Genomic DNA, 22,416 nt, shown 5'->3' with positions numbered 1-22,416 from the left:
CAAGACACAAGACTAAAACAAGGTTTTCTTTTTATCTTTACTCTATGATCTGTGAATATTCATATTCTCTCTCTCTTTTTTAAGATTTTATTTTTAAGTAATCTCTACACCCAGAGGGGGACCCCAATTTACAACCCTAAGATACAGAGTCTCAAGCTTTCCTGACTGAGTCAGTCAGGTACCCTGAATGATTATTCATGTTTTATTTATTGTTCAAAATGAGATTTAAGAGTGAAAGGGAGGTGGGTGGGGGATGAGGAGCTGGGTAACAAGCACTGAGGAGGGCAGTTGATGGAATGAGCACTAGGTGTTATACTGTATGTTGGCAAATTGAATTTAAGTTAAAAAAATTAGATGTATAGTGTAGTACAGTGTGACTTCAAGTATTTTTCTAACTCCACAGTTAATGGACTTAGAAAATAAAGCAAAATGTTAAAGTATTATATCTAATTACTTAATGGATTTTCATTTTATTTTATCTATATTCTTCATCTTCCAAATTTTCTAAAATGGTTATGGGGCTACTATTAAAATAAGGAAATAGTGGACTTTAAATTACATATATATTTTATATATATTTTATAGAGACATATGCTCACAATTATGTTTTTAAAATAAACAGAAAAAATACAGAAGTGAATATATCAAATTACTTATCAATATATCAAATTACTTTGCTAGCAGGGAGTGGTATTCCTTATTTGTTCTAATTTCATTTATGTTCCAACTTTGCTAGAATAATGAGGTACATTTATAGTGGAACAAAGGAACTATGAGTCCCATAAAGAGAACAGCACAGATGAAACTGTAAGATACTAAGAATGAAAATCAGATTTTTAAAAACATCTTTCAGAAAGTTAAAGGAGGTTAAAAATCATCTAGTTTTCTAAAGCTTTAATCACCCTAAAAGTAGACTTCCAAAAAAGATTTTATTTATTTATTCATGAGAGAGAGAGAGAGAGAGAGAGAGAGAGAGGCAGAGACACAGGCAGAGGGAGAAGCAAGCTCCATGCAGGGAGCCTGACATGGGACTCGATCCCGGGTATCCAGCAGTTGGTACTAAACTGCTGAGCCACCTAGGCTGCCCCAAAAGTAGACTTTTCAAAGACATGTGGTATCACAAATTATTTTTTAGGCCATACATCTTGAGACTTTAAAATCTGGCAAGAGAAACGCCTGGGTGGCTCAGTCAGTTAATCTTCTGACTCTTGGTTTTAACTCAGGTCATGATCTCAGGGTTATGGGATCAAGCCTCCTCACTCAGCACAGAATCTGTTTGGGATTCTTTTCCTCTCCCTCCAACCTTCCCCCCACCCATGCTTCTCTCTCAAATAAATAAATAAATAAATAAATAAAATCTTAAAAAATTGGTAAGAACTGGAGGAAAAACTGCTGAGTATGGATATTATATATGTCGCGTGTGTGTATGTGTGTGTTGTCCAGCAACCTAAAAATATTAAAAATTTGGCACTATCACTGACTTACCTATACAATGAAAAGATTACCAAATTACAAAATACAATATACACTGTATTTTGTATTGCTGATTGTATTGTATTGCTGATTGTCCTGATTGGAATAGTTTATTTTTTATACATTAAATATTTATTGAGGACTACCATACGTTTATCTTTAATGGCTAAATAAATCCTTAATAACCTAAAAAAATGGAAAAGGAGGTAGAAACTGACAATTCAAAGTAATAATGCATTTTGGCTATTTAAGCCATTAAAACTGCAACACATTAATCTCCCTCCACATTAGCATAAAAGTACTTCTTACCTGCCAGTAACAAACTGCAAGAGAAGAACTCTCTCCTCTGGAGTAATGCCTTCCACAACTTCCCAGAACCACTAACAACAACAAAAAAAACTTAACTCATATTTCAGTGCAATTGTAGACTTGTTAATACCCGAGAATATGTAATATTCATAAAGCATATTTTATTCTATGAAACTCATTTATCAAAAATGCTTTCATACAAAGTTTTCAGATGCAATTATCCCAGGAGAAAAGTTTAGGGAAAAATTTTACTTTGTTAATTAATGTAGGTTTTCATCCAATAGTGCTGAAAAGCTTATAAAATTAAGTGGCAAACTTAACTTCATTCTAAGCTCTAGAGAGATTTTACCTGAATAACTGGATCTTCTCTTTCATAGCCACTTGTGTATTCTGTATTTCTTATCCAATCGCTCACATCAATTTCTGGCATGCCAGAAAGCAGTAGCTCCTTTGGGGAAGAGGTAAAGTATTTCATTAATCTTCATTGGGAGAAAAAAAAAATTACATTTAAATAGTAAATTTGCCTTAATTAGAAACTAATCCCATGTAAAACTGATTTATTTTTGTGATAGTTTCTGCATGTCATCAATAACAAGTACTCCATGGGAGAGAACTCTTCATAATGATAATCTCAAATATTGCTGAGATGTGGCAATGCCTTCACATTGATAAAATTCCATTAAAACATATGAGACAAATACACAAACATATGCAACAAGTTTACATTTGCAATAATTTTATGAATTTGTTAAATTCTAAAGAGACCATAGGCTCAACATAAAAGTGACAACAAAGACCTGAATAAGTCCTGGCTTAAGCAAAGGAAAAGATCATTGGAAAAGCTCTAATCACAAGGAAAAAGGAGCAATATAATAAAAACAGGTAATGTAATAAAAAGTGATTCAAAAAAAAAAAAAAGAACATACTCAGGGCCTTGAAGAAATCTATTTTGGAATGATTTGGATCCTTTAAAGCCAACATTCTACAGTGTAAGAAAAAAAAAATGCATTTTCCTAATGACTTTTGGTAGTCACTTTACATGAAAATATCAAATAAATAAAAACAAAATTAAGAATGTCAAAAAATATTTACCATATGTTTTCCAAGAGGAAAGAGAACATGGAAGGAGCTTGTCCAGATGTCTCAATGAGCCCATACCACACAGTTGAATGTGTTTACATGGTCAAATAAGAGAATGAATATACACTACACTCAACTAAGTACTAACAAGCCAGAACAGCTAAGTTTGTTGTCACAGATGTAGATACAATGTGTTTAACTACTACAACAACTACTCATAACATACACCTGACTATTATAGAGGTGTGCTCGGAAGAAAATTAATGAAACCTAATAAGAAGTGAGATGTGAAAACTCTTGGGGGGCTTCTAAGATTTATTCAGAGTCTACAAGGTTCTCCCTTTTCCAACATATCTGAGTCTGGATTTTCTTCATAAAGTTCAAGCACACAACATATTTTAAGTGATTACATGCAACAGCAGATATGAGAACCTAGTTGCCTTCTATTAACCAGATATTAAGTAAACCTACAAAAATGTAAAACAATGTCACTCTTCCCGCTATTTTTACATTTTAGAAACGGCAATTTTCAATTTTTAAATGTTACCTATGTAAATATATAATGGTTTGTTATTTTTATGTTAAGAAAATATTTAACAGTTTTTTTAAGTTTCAAATACAGTAAATATCAGGTAATATAACCCACATAGATAAAAACTTTGTTGTAAGGATGTCCTAAAACCAAAAAGTTTGAGAATGGCTGGTCTAGGGTGTGTTCTGTTCCTTCTTTCCACAGTATTATAAAATACTTTTCCTAGATGGATATTCTGATTAGTCTCCATTTTAGCAATCCAAATACATTCTCCACCATTCTTTGCACTTTTCTGTACCCCAGGAGACCAATTCCTATAGACTGACTGGCTCTTCTTGCCTATCAGCTTTAGGCTGGGCTCCATCACTGGGAAACAGGCAGGCCTATGGAGGTGAGGATATTTTTTATTTCCACCTTGCCTCAGCACATCTTTGTAGTAACCATGTATCCTCAACCACGGCATCCTCAACCACGGCTACTACCAGGATGCCCCTCATTGGTGCGTCAGGCTCTCAGAGGGTCCTCGCAATACAATAGGAAGGTCCCTACTTTTATCCACAATTTCGCTTTCTGTGGTCTCAGTTACCACAGTCAACTGTGGTCCAGAAGCAGGTGATCCTCCTTCTAACATACTGTCAGAAAGTCAATAGTAGCCTACTGCTAAGTCATGATGCCTACATCATTCACCTCACTTCATCTCATCACATAGACATTTTATCTGACATCATCACAAGAACTAAAGTAAGTACCACATAACAAGACATTTTGAGAGAGACCACATTCATGTAACTTTTAGTATAGTATATTGTTATATTATTGTTGTTATAAATATTATTAGTTATTATATTACTATTAGTTGTTAATCTCTTACTATGCCTAATTTATAAATTAAACTTTACCCTAAGTATGTATATTTAGGAAAAAACATAGTATATACAAGATTCGGTCCTATCCGTGGTTCCAGGCATCCACTGGGGGTGTTGGAACAGATTCCCTCTTGATAAGGTGGGATTAATGTAATTTCTCCACCTGTCTCTTCAATTCTAGGGATGATAAAGCTTTCCACTGTTGCTAGTCTCTGGATGTCTCCCCATACTCTTGTGATTCTTAACACCGTCACACTTCTGTAATAGCCCCTTTGTTAAGTTTCTATTTGAACCATCTGGGGAAATTCTGTTCCCTGGCAAGACCCTGATACAGATCTGCCAAAAGGGAGTGGGGATGAATTTTAAACATTTCTTATAAGCCATGAGAGTTTAGTCCTCTTCCCTTCTAGACTGAATATAAGCTTTAAATAATATTAAGTATGCTTTCATTATTAATAATTGTGATTCAAAATGACTGAGACTATATTCTCTCAGGAAAGTTGAAGCATTTCATTAATATATTATTATGACTTTTGTGAAGAGGATGAAAGATCTTTATTATCCCACTTAACACCTGGGCAAAAAAAGTTATTACAGTGATTAAAAACAAGTAGATGAAATGGAAATTCCACAATAAAAAGAACATACAGCAAGAAGATTTCAAGTCTAATCAATAATTTCGTTTTAAAAAATATGACAAAATAAATGAATTTGTCTACTGGAAATGGGTATAACATACATATCCTATATGAATGGCCAGAGATGGAGTCATGCAAATATTCATAGCCATTAGCTTACCTAGAATTCATATGGCTCAATGTGTTAATATTCTGGTACCACACATTTACTGTAGATGTCTATGCCAACTTTTTAAAAGGTTTCCTATCCCAGTCTAGCACAGCCCTTTCCTAGGAAAGACATAAAGTCATCCAGGTCCCATTTATAACTCATGCTTTTGAAAGACAGTTTGACATATTGATGAAGACAGAGTGGACTCTAGGTCACAGACCATGGGTTCCCAGTGTGGCGCTAACACATACTGTATGAATAGAAGGAAGTTCTGTACCTTCTTTGGATTGGTTTTCCTCATCTATAAAATTGTCAGAGGTCTGTTGTGGAAATTTTATTTTTTTTATTTTTTTATTTTTAATTTTTTTTTGTTGTGGAAATTTTAAAAGTTAATACATATGAAGTGCCTGGCAAATACTACGTTTTTATTTATTTATTTTTATTAATTTTATTTTTTAAAAGATTTTATTTATTCATGAGAGATACAGAGAGAGAGAGGCAGAGACATAGGCAAAGGGAGAAGCAGGCTCCATGCAGGGAGCCCAATGTGGGACTCGATCCTGGGACTCCAGGATCACACCCCAGGCCGAAGGCAGGCACTAAACCGCTGAGCCACCCGGGCTGCCCAAATACTATTTTTTTTTTTTTGACAATGTATATAAAAGGTTCTTTTATTTTTTATTTATTTTTATTTTTTTATAATAAATTTATTTTGTATTGGTGTTCAATTTACCAACATACAGAATTACACCCAGTGCTCATCCGTCAAGTGCCCCCCCTCAGTGCCCGTCACCCATTCACCCCCACCCCCCGCCCTCCTCCCCTTCCACCACCCCTAGTTCGTTTCCCAGAGTTAGGAGTCTTTATGTTCTGTCTCCCTTTCTGATATTTCCCACACATTTCTTCTCCCTTCCCTTATATTCCTTTCACTATTATTTATATTCCCCAAATGAATGAGAACATACAATGTTTGTCCTTCTCCGACTGACTTACTTCACTCAGCATAATACCCTCCAGTTCCATCCTATGTTTTTAATAATAATTTTCATCACTGCATAAATCAGGATCATGCTGACAACACTGCTCTTCCCAAATAATCCCTCCATCTGAAATCAGCTCAACATAGTAAAGCCAGAGTCTAAGACAGATGAAGAATCCTGACTTTACTTCTATATACAATCACAATTGAAAACTTAACAATAGCAGACCTACATATGAAAGATAAAGGAATAAAGCTTTTAGAAGAAAATAAGGGAAAACAACTTCATGACCCTGGAATAAGAAACAGGTTCTTAAACATAAAAAAAGAACCAAAAAAGCTCCATCCATTAAAAAAAAAAGAAAAGAAAAGAAAAAGCAAGCGATAAATGTTGAACTGTGTTAAAACTAAAAACTTCTATTCACTAAAAGACACCAGAGTACAAGATATTCACAATATAGATAACAAAGACTCCTATAAAGAATCTTATAAATCAGTAACAAAAAACCAGAAAACCATAGAAGAATGTACAAATTACTTCAGCAAACACTTAAAAAAAAAAAAAAAACAGCATACCAGTGGCCAATGAACACATAAATGCACTCAAACTCATTGGTCACTGGGACATGAACCACAAAAATGGTAAAAGTGAAAAAGACAGAAAGTATCAAGTGTTACTGAAGATATGGAATACCCAGAACTCTCATACTTATTGGTGGGAATGTAACCTGACACATCACTTGAGCTATTTGCAAATATCTACTATAATAGAATAAATGCACACCTTATGTCCCAGTAATTCCATTTCAAAAATGTATACATATATCCTCCTAAAGGCATGTACTAGAATGTTTGAAATAGTATTTCAAATAACCCAAAGCGGGATCCCTGGGTGGCGCAGCGGTTTAGCGCCTGCCTTTGGCCCAGGGCGCGATCCTGGAGACCCGGGATCGAATCCCACATCAGGCTCCCGGTGCATGGAGCCTGCTTCTCCCTCTGCCTGTGTCTCTGCCTCTCTCTCTCTCTGTGACTATCATAAATAAATAAAAAATTAAAAAAAAAAACAAAACAAAACAAAAAAACAAATAACCCAAAGCTGAAAAATACCCGCCAAATGTTCAATCAAGAGTAGAACAGACTTCTACACACACACACACACACACACACACACACACACACACAATGAAATACTAGAATGCAATAAAAATGAACAAATTACAACTTCATGCAACAATACGCACAGTTTTCACAAAAGGTTGAACTAAAGAAGTCAGATATATTCTAGGTTATTATTCCATTTACATTAAGTTAAAAAACCAGAAACCTAATCTAAGATATTTTTAGAAGCCAGAATGGGGCACCAAGGTGGCTCAGTTGGTTAAGCATTAAACTCGGATCAGGGTCCTGAGATGGAGCCCCGCATTGGGCGCAGTGCTCAGCAGGGAGTCAGCTGGAGATTCTTTCTCTCCCTCTGCCTCCACCTCTCTCCCTACTCATGCTCTCTCTAAAATATAAACAAAATCTTTAAAAAACAAATATAAGACTGATGAATCACTGAACTCTACCTCTGAAACTAACAATACACCATATGTTAATTAATTGAATTTAAATAAGTTTAAAAAATAATAATGTTAATGGGAAAAAAAGGTCAGAAGAGTGGTTCCCCAAGAAGAGGGATAGTGATGAGGAGGACAGGATTGGACATCTGGGGTGCTAGGATTTTTGTTTCTTGATCTGGGTGATTTTATGGTTGCCTTCAGTTTGTAAAAATTCATCAAACTTTTCTGATGTGTATACTTTTCTCTACATACACTGTAAATCAATAATAAGTTTCGTAAAATTTAGAAGTATCAGTAAATTAGGAGGCAAAGTTTTCGTCAATTATTTACATTGTTGCTATTTGTTTTATATACAGGTCCAGAAAATGATGTAAAATTCTGTTCTGAACTTTACAAGGCGAATTTAGTAAGTACAGTACAGAAAAAGTCATTTCAGTCATGTTTAATAATAGTTCCTAAATATTCCTCCATTTCTAAATGCTAAAAGTAACTTATTGCTATGCAAAAACTAGACCAGTCTATATACTAAACAAAACCATTAATCTTAAACCTAAAAATGCAAACAAAAAACCCCCCTCAAAACTGACATTTAATGAAACTGAGTCACAATGGGCTTCAAAATTAACTAGTAAATTCCATTCAGTACTATACTAAAATATACTATGAGTGATAAACTAAAAATACTGGCACATATGTAAAATTAAAAGGTATAAATCAATGTACTTATTCATACAGTAAAGTGAAAGGCATAGGGTAAAACTACTTTATGGGAATAATAAAAAACAAAGGATACTTTTCTGTTGCTCTAAAATTTACTATTCCAAATTATAATTTTTAAATAAAAAATAGCTATATTCTATTCAAAATACATTTTAGTAAGGAGTTAGACAACTCAAAGAGTCTGAAAATAATTTATTATCAATAATGAGAGAAAAAGGATATGAGGGAAAATACAAACATAAATCATATAAAATTAGAAATCCTGTTAGGTCACAGTAAAAAGCAAGCAAATTAAAAGAGCAATACAAACATTAGAAACTGGAGGCGGGCAAAGAGAGGACTCCATATAGATTTAAAATGGAAAATGATAAAATGATATATATGGTAAAATAAGCAGCTAGAGAAATTAAACGAATACAATAAAAACTAATTCTTCTATTCAGAATGATTAAGAAGTTATCATTATTTTATACCTCATATGATCTAATAAAAAAATTCCTACGAGTTCATTTTTGCTTGAACTCTGACCCCATGAAGTCAAAATCCATGTGTAACATCTGAAGTCCCCTAAAACTTAACTGTTAATAGCCTGCTGTTGACCAGAGGCCTTACTGATAACATAAACTATAAATATATATTTTGTTATTTGTATTACATTTCATATTCTTAGAATAAGTAAACTAGAAAAAGAAAATAGTATTAAGAAAATCAAAAGGAAGGGGCATCTGGGAGCCTTAGTCTGTTGAGTGTCCGACTCTTCATTTGGCTTAGGTCATGATCTCAAGATTGTGAGATGGAACCTCACACATGTTCGGTGCCAAGTCTGTAAGATTGTTTCCCCTCTTCCTTCTCCCTCCCACTCTGCTCCTTCCCAACTCATGCATTCTCTTTCTCTCTCTCTCAAGGAAATAAATAAAATCTTTAAAAAGTAAAGAAAATCAAAAGGAAGAAAAAGAAGCTATAGCATTATACTATAAAACATCCACGTTTAAGTTTGAATCCACACAGTTCAAACATATGCTGTTCAAGGGTGAACTGTACTATGAATATTGCTTTTGAGAAGACTGGCCTTCAACATCTCCCATGTAAAATACTTTTATATGTGTTTCATCTTTGTTTATCACCACCTCACCCCACTTCACACTAAGGAATTGTTACTCTGGTTATCAAGCTTAAGAGAACCACATTCACAAATCTTGTAACAAGTCTCTAAACATAAACATTAGACTATAATGTCTTATCATATATGATTTCATTCATCATAGTACTCCAAAATTATTTCTAAATTATAGCAACTGGAGTCTTGTATTGTTTTGCAACCACAGAGAACTGATGTTTTTCCTTACCAATTCATATTCATCAAAAAGTTGTATGAGGGAAGGCGGAATGAACATATGAAAACCCTGTAAAAAAGCATTGATCTGAGGTTGAATGGCTCTTGTCATTCGAAGTTCAGTAACAAGCTGGACATACTCCGCCTATTAAGAAAAAAAAAAGTGAGGATTTTTTTTTTTCAATTTCACATACATAAAGATACTGTTGATACAATCATTTCTCATTGAAGAGGTGAAGGTTTGGAATTAATTTGGTACCATTATTCATAAACCACAGTAAACCCATAATCTACCAATAGCTACACTACTTAGGCCAAAATCCTAGGAATCAATCACCCATGATTTTTCTCATATGCTGTATCAGTGAGTGCTATTAGAACTACCTCCAAAAAACATTCTCAATCTCACCACCTCCACTTCTAGCACCTTGGTCCAAGCCATCATCTTCACCTGGATTACTATAACATGTGGTATCTGTTTCCATTTTTCCCTCTATACAGCTTCTTCCATAACACCAAGTGATTTTTAAAAATATATAAGTAATGTTTTATATATAATTCAGATCACATTACTCCTCAAAACACTACGAGGGGCACCTGGGAGGCTCAGTCGGTTCAGTCCCCTCTCTCCCTCCCTAAAACAAACAAAACCCCTATAGTGACTTGAGTAAAATTCAAATCACATTCCTAGCCTATAAGGCCTTAAATGATCCAACCTCTGCTTTGCTCTCTCATCTCATTCCTTTTCATTCTCCCCCTGGTTCATTCTCTCTACTCCCCAAACATAAGCTTGTTCAGACCTCAGTGTCTATACTTCCTGGTGCCTCTGACTGAAATATCTCATTAGAATATAATCTTTCTGCAGGCAGGGGCTCTGTTTTGTTTACCAGTATATATTCCCAGCTCCTAAAAAAGTGGCTGTCACTTTGTAAATGTTCAACAAATATCTGAGGGAATGCACACATTCAACTAGTGCATGTAATATATACTCAGAACTTGATAACATGGGTGGTTTAACCATACTCGATTTGATTCTGAATTAAGGTAAATTATTTTTACACATTTCATTTTAAAATACATCCCCCCAAAAACAAACAAACAAAAAATACAGCATTCCTGAAAACAGTGTCACTTAAAATTTAACTGGAAATAAAGAATGTATTTTGGCTCAGACAAGGATCAATTACCATACCTATCAGTCAATTCTATCAATTGTTATAACTTTATAATTATATCTAAGTGAAACTTTGTGACTTAAAAGCAATATACCATACATAGTTCTCACCAAAGCAAGCCTGTTTTAGGCTCCTTCTTTTATTTATTTGGCACTAATCTGATGCTCTGTCCAACCCCACTCCCCAAACATACTCCAGGGGGGAAAGGAAAACCACAACCACTGAGCTAGCAAATTATATATAACCGCTGGCTATGGATTCTCCATACATGTCAAAGCTACAGAAGTGTCATGGTAGATTCCCCACAGTTCTCCCCAAGCCCCATGTGGCCTCTGGTGCAATCTAGCACAGGAAAAGCTGTCATCTCTGCTATTCAGTCTACTCCCACTCCCAAATCCCATGCCCTACCATCCAAAAGCTTTTCTTTACTGCACAGGAATTAATCAGTTACTACATTTAGGTCGTTACTAGAGAGAGGGAGACAAAATTGTGTGCCAATCAAACAGAAACATAAACTAGATTTTTCAGGTCCCATCCAGGAAATAATATATATAGCACTGTTCAAATTATAACCAGCAGTGATTTCAACATTAGCACATCATTACCTTTTAGTTTATGTCTGCTCTAACTAAACTGACTACACTACAATTTTTCTGCTCCATTCATTCATTAATGTTTAAGGCGCTAGTGAGACCCCCTTTTCCCTTAACAAGAGTAGCTTTTTTCCAGAAGGATTTGTTCTTAGAATCTTATGGTGCTATTCAATAATTATTGTTTAAGACCTTAAATCATGAAGCATAAAAGTAAAAGATTTGTGGGATGCCTGTGTGGCTCAGTCAGTTAAGTGTCTGACTCTTGACTTTGGCTCAGGTCATGATATCAGGGTGTGAGATGGAGCTCCATGCCTGGCTCCACATTGGGCATAAAGACTGCTTAAGATTCTCTCTCCTTCTGCCTCTACCGTCCCCCTCCCTTCCCCTAACCCCACACATGTGCACAAGCACTTTCTCTCTCAAAAATAAAAGATTTGTGAATTGCTCAAGATACTTTACCTATTTTATTTTATTTATTTTTTTTTAATTTTTTTTTAATTTTTATTTATTTATGATAGTCACAGAGAGATAGAGAGAGAGGCAGAGACACAGGCAAAGGGAGAAGCAGGCTCCATGCACCGGGAGCCCGATGTGGGATTCGATCCCGGGTCTCCAGGATCGCGCCCTGGGCCAAAGGCAGGCGCCAAACCGCTGCGCCACCCAGGGATCCTACTTTACCTATTTTAATTTGCCACCGCATTTCGTATTTATCAGAATAGTACACATTCTGTTTTCAATAAATTAATTCCTATTATTTCCTCACACATTTTTTCAAAAATTAATTTCCACGAGTATACTAATCATTCCTTACATGTTTCCTTCTATTCTAATATAAAATATTATTCTAATATTCTAAATATTTTCAATATTTATTTCTGTAACTTTGACCCATAGTTATTGCATATCAATTTGTGGAAATGAGCACCTTCAAATACTAGTTTCCATGTTAAGTTAATTTAAATGTGGATGAATCTTGGTCTAAATTATTTCTCAGAAAAATAATTAAATCCTAACCACCACAAATCCTACTGAGATATTTAGTAAAATAAAGTTTTCCATAAAGCTGAAAGATAACTGTGAAGAAAGACGAAAATACAAATCCAACTGAGCTACAATGTTTTCCTCCTTCCTTAAACATTACACATCCTCAAATGGAACATAAATTAACACTTTCTTGATGATACAATATTACTATGAACATCCACTATTATTACACACTAATAGTATGACAATTCATACTGTGCAGAAATATGCTGGCTACATTCCCACTACCTATGAATCCAAGTGACTCGCCTCCCCACACTTTAAGCTCCTGCATAACTACATCAAATATCTTACATGCTTCAATAAGGAAACAGATGACAATCAGTTCACAAAGGAAACAGATGACAATCAGTTCACATAGAGTTGCACAATTAAACCTAAGCTATCATTTTCTTTCAAGTTATTATAAGAGATTGATATAACTTGGGGACAGGGGATCTCTTTTTATCCCTAACAGATGGCATATCCTAGGAGTCATATTTGCTCCCACCTGAGATATATGGTCTATTCTTTGAAGGCATAAAATAGTACCAAATGCCAAAGAATTAAATTGAAGAATTAATCATATTAAAGAATCTTAATACTTTTACTAGTGAAGTATATTAATATATCGAAAGCTTTCAATTGGAAAGCCTCAGCATGGAAACAACAGCAACAAAAAAGAGCCTTAGCAACTTTTTTCTGGCTTAACTCTGACTCTGGTAACTGATATAAAATAGATAAGCAAAAAAGAAACTGTTAAGCGAAAAACATAACACTGAGATTAGGAAGACTGAACTTGTGGACATTATGTTCCAGTAAAATTATATGTCCATATTTATAGAAACATTTTGTTTTAATAATCTCCTAGTCTTCTGCATATGTGGAATAAATAATAATCAATTCTCAGAAATATTCCTTAAAATTTTAACTTCTTTTCAGGCTTTTTTTTTTTTTTTTTTTTTTTTAAAGAGATCTGCATCATTACCTGATTAGAAGTTGCTTTATTTTTTTTAATTTTTTTTCTTTTTATTTATGATAGTCACAGAGAGAGAGAGAGAGAGAGAGGCAGAGACAGAGACACAGGCAGAGCAGGCTCCATGCACCGGGAGCCTGACGTGGGATTCGATCCCGGGTCTCCAGGATCGCGCCCTGGGCCAAAGGCAGGCGCCAAACCGCTGCGCCACCCAGGGATCCCCTCTTTTCAGGCTTTGAACCTAAAGTATGTCTTCTGAGGAATGGCAGTGATGTTGAAAATAAAAGCATTTTTTTTTTTTTTACATTTTATTTATTTATTTGACAGAGAGAGAGAGAGAGAGAGAGAGAGAACGCAAGCAGGGGGAGCAGCAGGCAGAGGCAGAAGGAGAAGCGGGCTCTCAGCTGAGCAGAAAGCCTGATGCAAGGCTCAACTCCAGGGCCCTGAGATCATGACCTAAGCCGAAGGCAGACACTTAATGAACTGAGCCACCCAAGTGCCCTGAAAATAAACACATTTTTAAGCTGTTTCTTTCCCTGAAAATCTTGTTTTTTGAAAGACAGCTAAATAAACCATATTTACTTAAATAAGTTAACTTTTACTAGTGAAAACAAGATGTTCTTTTTTTCCTTCCTCTAAGCAGAGGAAAAAATTGGGCCACATTTGTAGAACAGTTTGGAATAGTTATTTTTTTAATAATTAACAGTTTAAATGGCATTACTGTTGGCATAATTCAATTAACTGTTTGAATATATATCCTTTAGTGATAAAAGCTTCTTTCTTCAGTTTATCTACTTATTACTGCTCTAGTATGTAAGAGTTCTCAGTGAAAATTTCTCTACTGAGAACTCCAAAGGATAACCAGATTTCTTTTGTAGGAATAAGCAGATATGTCAAAAAAAGGCAAGAAATTATCTCATTTTCTCCATCCCCCCTGCCATTGTCCTATGAAATCCTCATGCATCCCCACATCAATACCAAAACCACCTATCAGTTGCCCTGACTCCAGTACTGACCCACTTCAATTCATTCTTGACACTCTAAGCACAGTTTGTTTTTGTGTGTTTTTAAGAAACGGAATCCATTGATGAAACTTGCCTCTATAATGTCTGCAATCATTCCTATAGTCTTCAGAATAATTTTCAAATTCTTTATTGTGGATGCAGTCTTTCAGAATTTGGCCCCTGACTACTCCCCTCATCTTTTACCACTCATTTATTTTGCAATCCAAGCTAAGATCTACAACTCTTAAATACCTGTGGTTCCCTGAACACATCATGCTCTGTCATCCTTAACTTCCTATAAGCCCAGAACATTTCTGTTTTCCCCCCCTTACTCCTATTTGGCCATTTAATGCTTCTCCTCTATAATTCAACTCCCATGCCATCTCCTCTATTCCCTGAAATCCTGTCTTATCCCACCCCTATTTCTTTCTCTCCCAGGCAGAATGAACTTGATGATTCACTGTAAAAATGTTATTAGCACTTAAAACTCATGTAGCTTACTCTTCAGTTCTAGGAGACAGCACTGAAGTTGTAAGAAAACCTGTCACTTCTAACTCAAATTTTATGGTTCCATGATTCTAGCTTTTGGTCAAGAATAAAAAAGAGAAAGTGAAAAGTAAAAGCAAAACTTTTCAAGAAAGAAGAAAATACTATTTAAATGTAAATGTTCAGTTTCTGGTAATTCAGCCATTTTCAAAAGTGACACCAGAGTTTAGTTTTATTATTTTTTAAGATTTTTAAACAAATTGACAGATACAAAATTAAATTTAAAAGAGCATTATGTTTCAAATGTGGAACTGATATACATTCTTCTGCCTACAACATTTGTATTTATTTAATGTACTCCTTTTTAAACAAAGGTATTTTCATCTATTCGGATGAAAATTTTCCCTGTATAATTTCCAAAGCCTTTCCATAAAATTTAGGAATAAATGACTCCCCCATGTGGAGATCAGCTTACACAGATTTTCTCGTACTAACAAGTTTGGCAACTCATTTACGCTTCATTATGCTTACAGATTTTGAAGTTGAGCTCCAAATGGGACATTATAACTTTATTCCTATAGAGACAAGGAAGTAAAAAGCTAGCCCTAAAGTAACAAAAAAGTTCATAAAAGAAATATATGTTAAAAAATAACAAAATCTCTAAAAAACATGGTTTGAAATTTTTATTTGTAAACTGAATATGTTAAAAATCTTAAAGCAAGCAATCAATTTAAGATGCAGGTTATTTTTCTAAAGACTTTTTATTTAAAAAATTAATCAAGTTGCTTATTGAGTAAGCATTAAATGTTTAAACATCACGAATGTGATGATCTTGATGTAAACTTCTATCTCTAGTCAATTTTTTCAAAAAAGAGATGCCCAATTTACATATCCAATGAATTGTGCTCTAAGGCTGTTTCAGGAACTGCCTCAGCTATCTAACACAATAGTAAAATGATCCTTCCTAACTCAAAGTTTGATATTTGATGGTTTAGTTAATTTAAATATTTTATCTATTATAAAATGTTATGAAACTCTTTTAACAGCAAAGTTTTTCTAGCTAATGTCAGGAGGCTAGAGTAATCAGCAAACTATCAGGGCCAAGTTACAAACAATGGCTAAGATAAATATTTGAATACTCACTTTGTTATTTTGTGTCACAAGAATACTTCCACCCCCAGGTTTCAAAGGCACCTCTTCCATTGCTCCAAACACATCAGTTTCAACAGAAAAGGTTAGTTCTAGACCCAGATCACTAATGTCATTATCTAAAATCCACTGCAAATTTTTGGCATATTCTGGATCAATGGATGCCACATCTTGGTAATTTACAGGGATACCTAAAAATGCAAACATAGAGCAGTTAGAGTCTAAATGCTTCTGCCTTTCCTTGTTTAATGGTAAAATACTGCCCTCTACAGATATTCCATAAAACTGCAAAATATAACCCAATTCACAGCATGATTTAAAATGGAGGCTAATTACTGGATTTGGAAGTCTGTTAACTTTAAGTTTGTGGGTTTTTCCACATTTTTATAATATAATCTTTCTTTGAAATCGCTACACAGGAAAATTATCAGATCCTTCAAAAAGTGCCAATTCTCTTAAGTGTATTCATACTAAAATGCATCCTCAGCATAAACATATATACACTAAAATGATCAACAATTTTTTCAGCAAAAAAAGTAGATTTTTTTTTTTACTCCCCCAGGCTCCCAAATGCCTTACATATACAGATAGCTTCCAAGTGAAATAAAAATTACCTCATCCAAAACACCACCACTTATCTACTTAGTTTTTTCCTTAAGATTCTAAGAAAAACATTTTAAATAAATGCCTATGGAAATAACAGTAGAGCCATACCAAGAATGTGCTTATAGAACGATCTTGTGAAGTAAATGTTGACCAGCTGCCTGTGGTTCAAAGCTAATCCCAAGATCTGTCCAGCAAACCGGAAATAGTTCAAGTGATCAGGATTTACATAGGAATTGCTATTAGGCTGAAAAGTTGTTCCTATTAAAATAAATATGAAATAAATACGAAATAATTTATTCCAAGTGATCAGGATTTACATAGGAATTGCTATTAGGCTGAAAAGTTGTTCCTATTAAAATAAATATGAAATAAATATGAAATAATTTATTTCTAGGAATCCAGATGCAGAAGAAAGATCATTTTCAGTGCTGATAAATCAGTTCATATACAACTTCAGTAAAACCAGGGTTACATTATGTATAAACTTCCACCAGAATGTTCTTTGTGGAATACATGACAATGGAATTGTCAGAAGATAATCATTAATTCACACATACTTATCAGAGTAAATCTTTGCAGAGAAAATTTTAGAATACTTTTAACTGAAAGCAGTTAGAAGATGTGTCAGAGAGATCCTGGAAATAATATACTAAAAGATAACATAAATAACACATTTTCCTCAGCAGTATAGAAATACTAGGCTGTGAATTAGGGCAGGCATAGTTTCATTCATCTATACACACCCAGTGCAGCAGATTTTCACACTTTTTGCTCCTTATGGAATAGAGCACTAAAAAAGAATAACTAAAAATTTTAAACTACAACTGTTCTTAAGTGATGAACTTGATGCCTTTTACCAATCACCTAAATCCACAAGTCAACTGATTATTCCTCGCAACAAATAATCAACTTTATTTTTTTAAAAGATTTTACTTATTTGAGAGAGAGAGAGGGTGAGAGAGCATGTGCAAGCAAGGGGAGGACAGAGGGAAAGGGAAAGAGAAAATCTCTAGCAGACTCTCCAGTGAGCCCAGAGGCCTACTTGGGCTTAATCTCACAACCCTGAGATCATGACCTGAGCGGAAACCGAGAGTTGGACACTTGAACAACTGAGCCACCCACTGGCAAAAGCAAGAGTTACCAATTACTGTCAAAACCTAGTATGATTCCACTTATATGGAAAAAGGTCTGGAAATGGATAGTGGTGATGGTTACACAACACTGCCAACATACTTAATGCTAGTGAATTTAAAATAGTAGTTTTATGTTCTATATTTTATGATGATGCAAACAAAAGTCTAAAAACAATCTAGTGCAGTGGAAAATCTAATACCAAGACCTCAACTTTAAAGAACTCTTTTTGTATTTTTCTGTAATGATCACTAACTGTGAACACAACTCTCATACATTCAACAAATATTTATTGAGCTTTTGCTATTTACTACTCTTCTAGGCACTTACACCCAACAAAAGAATAACTGCTTAATCTAATGAAATAGTATCCAAAAATAACATAAAATAAAGGAAAAGTGGAAAGTTTTGGAAAGTGAGATGTTTGGTCATTTGGTATATATATTTTGACAATAATTCACTTTGTGCGTTGCTGATCTTTGACTTTTCACTACTGGCACAAGACTACATTGCTGAGATCAGTTTACTTAGATCGAAGGTAAAAACTTAGAAGCTTATGGTTGATTGACTTAAAAGGGCCACATGAAGCTAGTCATTCACTGTCAAGTACCTTTTAAGAATCATTCCCAGTCATGCGAAAGACTGGGTATGAAAAGTCAAAGAAAAGTTTTGTTAGATGAAAAAAGACTTCAAGGACAAACATAACTATAATGCCAAAAATATAGTAATATAAGAATAGTCACAAATTTTGAATGCTAAGGCTAATAAAAATAGTGAGTGCTAAGGCTATCGAATCGATCAGCAAAGATCTTTGATAACTCAACCTTGTCCCCTAGGTCTGTGATTCCTTTGCTAAGTACTTTCTTGGAAATCTATGTTATTAAAAAGAACAGATAAGGAAAAGGAGAAATGAAAAAAAATAAAGAAGGAAACAAATGGGGGAAAAATCTATTTTTTTCCTGCAGTAATAGTTTAAAACTACTCAGGAAAGAAGTAATAGGTTTTTAACTTGAAAACTACTTAAAACAGAACACAAAGTTTGGGTTCTGTTTTAAGTTCAAAATAAATGTAACTATGACACAGCTATTTTCATTACCTCAGAAAAATCCCAGTGAACAAGAAAATATCATTTTCCACACAATAATAGCTGCTAATAATTATTTCTGCTTTTAATGTGCCAGGCACCAGACTAAGCACTTTTTTTTTAAATTTTTTATTTATTTATGATAGTCACACACACACACAGAGAGAGAGAGAGAGAGAGAGGCAGAGACACAGGCAGAGGGAGAAGCAGGCTCCATGCCCCAGGAGCCCGACGTGGGACTCAATCCCCGGTCTCCAGGATCACGCCCCAGGCCAAAGGCAGGCGCTAAACCACTGCGCCACCCAGGGATCCCGACTAAGCACTTTTTACGTAACAGCTAATTGATTTGTCTCTCACCACATTACAAAACATTCATTATCACCATTTTCAAATGGAAAAAATTGAGATCCTGAAAGGTTACATTTACTGGCCCAAGATAACAAGAGGAGCAGGGCAGGACTCACATCCAGGGTCAAAGGCTGAGATGCTACAGTAAGCATCTTAATTTAATTAGAAAGCAAGTTTTAAAGAAATTATTATAGACATGAGGACTATCCAAACATTTCCCATATTTTGGAATTTTTAATTGAAAATTTTAATGTAAGTCCCTTCATATCAACTAAACTTAAGAACAGGAACTATTTCACTGAGATTTTAATTTATGAATACTGTGACCCCAAAGAGAAGACTTACATGGCTTACAAAAAAGGACAAATCACAATCTTTATGATCTCTATGCTTCAATATATGCTCTGCTAATACAGTCATAGTAAGAGACATTACCTTGACTGAAGATTCCACACCAAATCTGTTTTTTTTCAGGTATGAAACTAAACAGACTCAGAATAAGGGACTATAAAGAAATGAAATAAATCTAAAATATAATGCTCTAATGCTAAATCTTTCTTCAAAGATCAGGCCTAACTAAACTCAGCATCTCCTCAAACTTGTCATAAAAACAACCAAGACACCAAATTCACCTCAGAGCAAATAATCAGAAGTTACAGACTTAAAACAGATAGTCACATATTCCTCAATACCTTCAAACAGACCATGTGTGTCTGAGGAGCCCAGCACACAGGTGAATACCTGTTCCCTAACATCACTGCAGCCCACCACCACCTTACCACTCATTTTTTTTTTTTTTTTATTTATTTATTTTTATTTACTTTTTTATTTACGATAGTCAGAGAGAGAGAGAGAGAGGCAGAGACACAGGCAGAGGGAGAAGCAGGCTCCATGCACCGGGAGCCCGACGTGGGATTCGACCCCGGGTCTCCAGGATCACGCCCTGAGCCAAAGACAGGCGCCAAACCGCTGCGCCACCCAGGGATCTCCACCTTACCACTCCTAAAGTCATCTTTCTTAGTGGAGTTTTGCCTGCTGGTTTGGTTAGAGATGAGAAGGTACAATTAATGATGCATTCTCTCCTTATACATATATAAAAAAACAAACAAAACAACTTAAACATTAGGAAAGAAATGATTTTCAGGAAATAAAAGCAACTGTGTAAAGCATTTAAAAATCCCCAATAAATAAAAAAAAAAAAATCCCCAATAAATAAATAAATAAACAAACAAACAAACAAACAAATAAATAAATCTGAAATCCCTTCTTCACTTGTATATGTCTTTCTCAAGTTAGAGAATTGTCAAATATTCCTCATAGATGAGGTGGTAACCACTTCCATTTAGCCTACAATATCAAATTAGAATTATGCAAGTCAGAAGCACTATTTCAATAAAAGGTTCATCTCTATTATAAAATAAGAAGAGCTTTTTTTAATTGGCCAGGTTTCAATCTTTTAAAAGGACTGAAAACTAAGTTACTATACATAAGTAGATTATAAGTTAAGATTTAATACCATGATTTCTAGACTTTGTTTTTTATGACCAATTAAATTTTAAGATTTGGCAATCGGAGAAGGACAAACATTATATGGTTTCATTCATTCGGAGAATATAAAAAATAGTGAAAGGGATTAAAAGGGGAAGGAGAGAAAATGAGTGGGAAGTATCAGAGAGGGTCACTGGATATGAGAGACTCCTAACTCTGGGAAATGAACAAGGGGTAGTGGAAAGGGAGGTGAGCAGGGGGACGGGGTGACTGGGTGACAGACACTGACGGGGTGGAGGGGCACTTGACAGGATGAGCACTGGGTGTTATACTATATGTTGGCGAATTGAACTCCAAAAAAATATATATACAAAAAAAAATTGTAAGACTTGGAAACTCAAATAGGGTTAGCAAATTTGAATTTTTCCAAATTAATATTTAAGTCCATCTACTAGCACTATTTCAGAAAAGGAGATTTTAACTCAAAAAAGTAGTTTAAGGACAATCCTTAAATTGGATAATTTAGTTTTACTTTATAAAGAACTGATGAAAGCTTCCTTGGAGCCAGAACTGGTCCTTGAGATAAATATTTGAGAACCAACTATTTAGAGAACAGAATGCTAGACTGAGGAGCCCCTGGGGTGGCTCAGTCAGTAAAATGTCTGCCTTTGGCAGGTCATGATGATACCAGGGTTCTGGGATTGAGCCCCGTATCGAACTCCTACTGAGCAGGGAGTCCGCTTCACCCTCTCCCTCTCCATCTGTGTTCTCGCTCTCTCAAATAAATAAATAAAATATTTTTTTAAAAAAAGAATGCTAGACTGAATCAGGTTCCACTCATGATCCTACTGCTCATTAACTATGTTAATGTAGATAAAAACTCTGAATTTCAATGTTCTTTTCTATGATATGGGAATACTCCACACCTAGCTCATAGAATTACTATGGGAATCAAAGGATAAAGTGCACTGAAGTAGTTTGAAAATATGAGAAGCCACAGAAAAAGTCATGTAGACTGTACAACTTACCATCAGCTGACTGGGTGAACAATGCATAATCAGGATTCACTATCTCATTAGACAGAATATCAAACCACTCACGCACAACACCTTGGCCCTGAGTTCAAGAAAACAAAATTAAGTATTAACAAAATATATAATGGGGAAATTTTTTTCTGAATAATAATAAATTAAAATCATTTCTAATTTCCTCCCTTTTCAATTATGTACTGAACTTTATTCAAGTGCGCGTTTCAATCTTTTATATATAAAAGATTTTATATCTTTTATATCTTTTATATAACAGCACTTATTTTTATACCCACCATGCCTTCTTCTCCATGGAACCGTACAGCAATTCCTTGCTTTAGCTTTGCACAGTTTGCTTTTGACACAACTTCACAGCTACTCCTAAAAATAGAATCTAAATATGTAGCATTGGTTAATTTTATATATTAGAACTTTCAAGAACTAATATTTTGTGCCTCACACACATCAGTTTATTAAACATACCTCTGTGAACAAGCAGGATATCATTTTCATTCACTGGCCTGTGCACCATGTCAGAATCTGGTTGTCCTGAGTGCAAATGTTCATAGAACCACTCACAGCGATCTTTAAATGGCTACCCCAACAAATGACAGTAAAATATGTTAGCAGTATTTCAGTTACTATCAGATTATGTAATGAGCCTACTAATGCCCTTTCTACAAAT

At 34.7% G+C, this 22,416-nt stretch overlaps 1 protein-coding gene across 6 annotated transcripts in view; it reads right to left on the bottom strand.

Annotated features, from left to right (window-relative positions):
* HACE1 (HECT domain and ankyrin repeat containing E3 ubiquitin protein ligase 1) overlaps positions 1-22,416 on the bottom strand; it is a 108,180-nt gene that overhangs the window by 8,958 nt on the left and 76,806 nt on the right. For all 6 annotated transcript variants that reach the window (XM_041771114.1, XM_041771127.1, XM_041771134.1 and 3 more), the window contains 8 exons: positions 22,215-22,326; positions 22,028-22,125; positions 21,732-21,819; positions 16,761-16,910; positions 16,041-16,237; positions 9,654-9,785; positions 2,132-2,230; positions 1,783-1,853 (listed from right to left, as the gene is read on the bottom strand). In XM_041771114.1, coding sequence (XP_041627048.1) covers positions 1,783-1,853; positions 2,132-2,230; positions 9,654-9,785; positions 16,041-16,237; positions 16,761-16,910; positions 21,732-21,819; positions 22,028-22,125; positions 22,215-22,326 — 947 coding nt within the window. The remainder of the gene's footprint in view (positions 1-1,782; positions 1,854-2,131; positions 2,231-9,653; positions 9,786-16,040; positions 16,238-16,760; positions 16,911-21,731; positions 21,820-22,027; positions 22,126-22,214; positions 22,327-22,416) is intronic.

This window comes from Vulpes lagopus, chromosome 1 (genome assembly GCF_018345385.1).
Source record: "Vulpes lagopus strain Blue_001 chromosome 1, ASM1834538v1, whole genome shotgun sequence".
Classification (NCBI taxonomy): domain Eukaryota; kingdom Metazoa; phylum Chordata; class Mammalia; order Carnivora; family Canidae; genus Vulpes; species Vulpes lagopus.
This window is presented reverse-complemented; position numbering and strand designations above follow the sequence as displayed.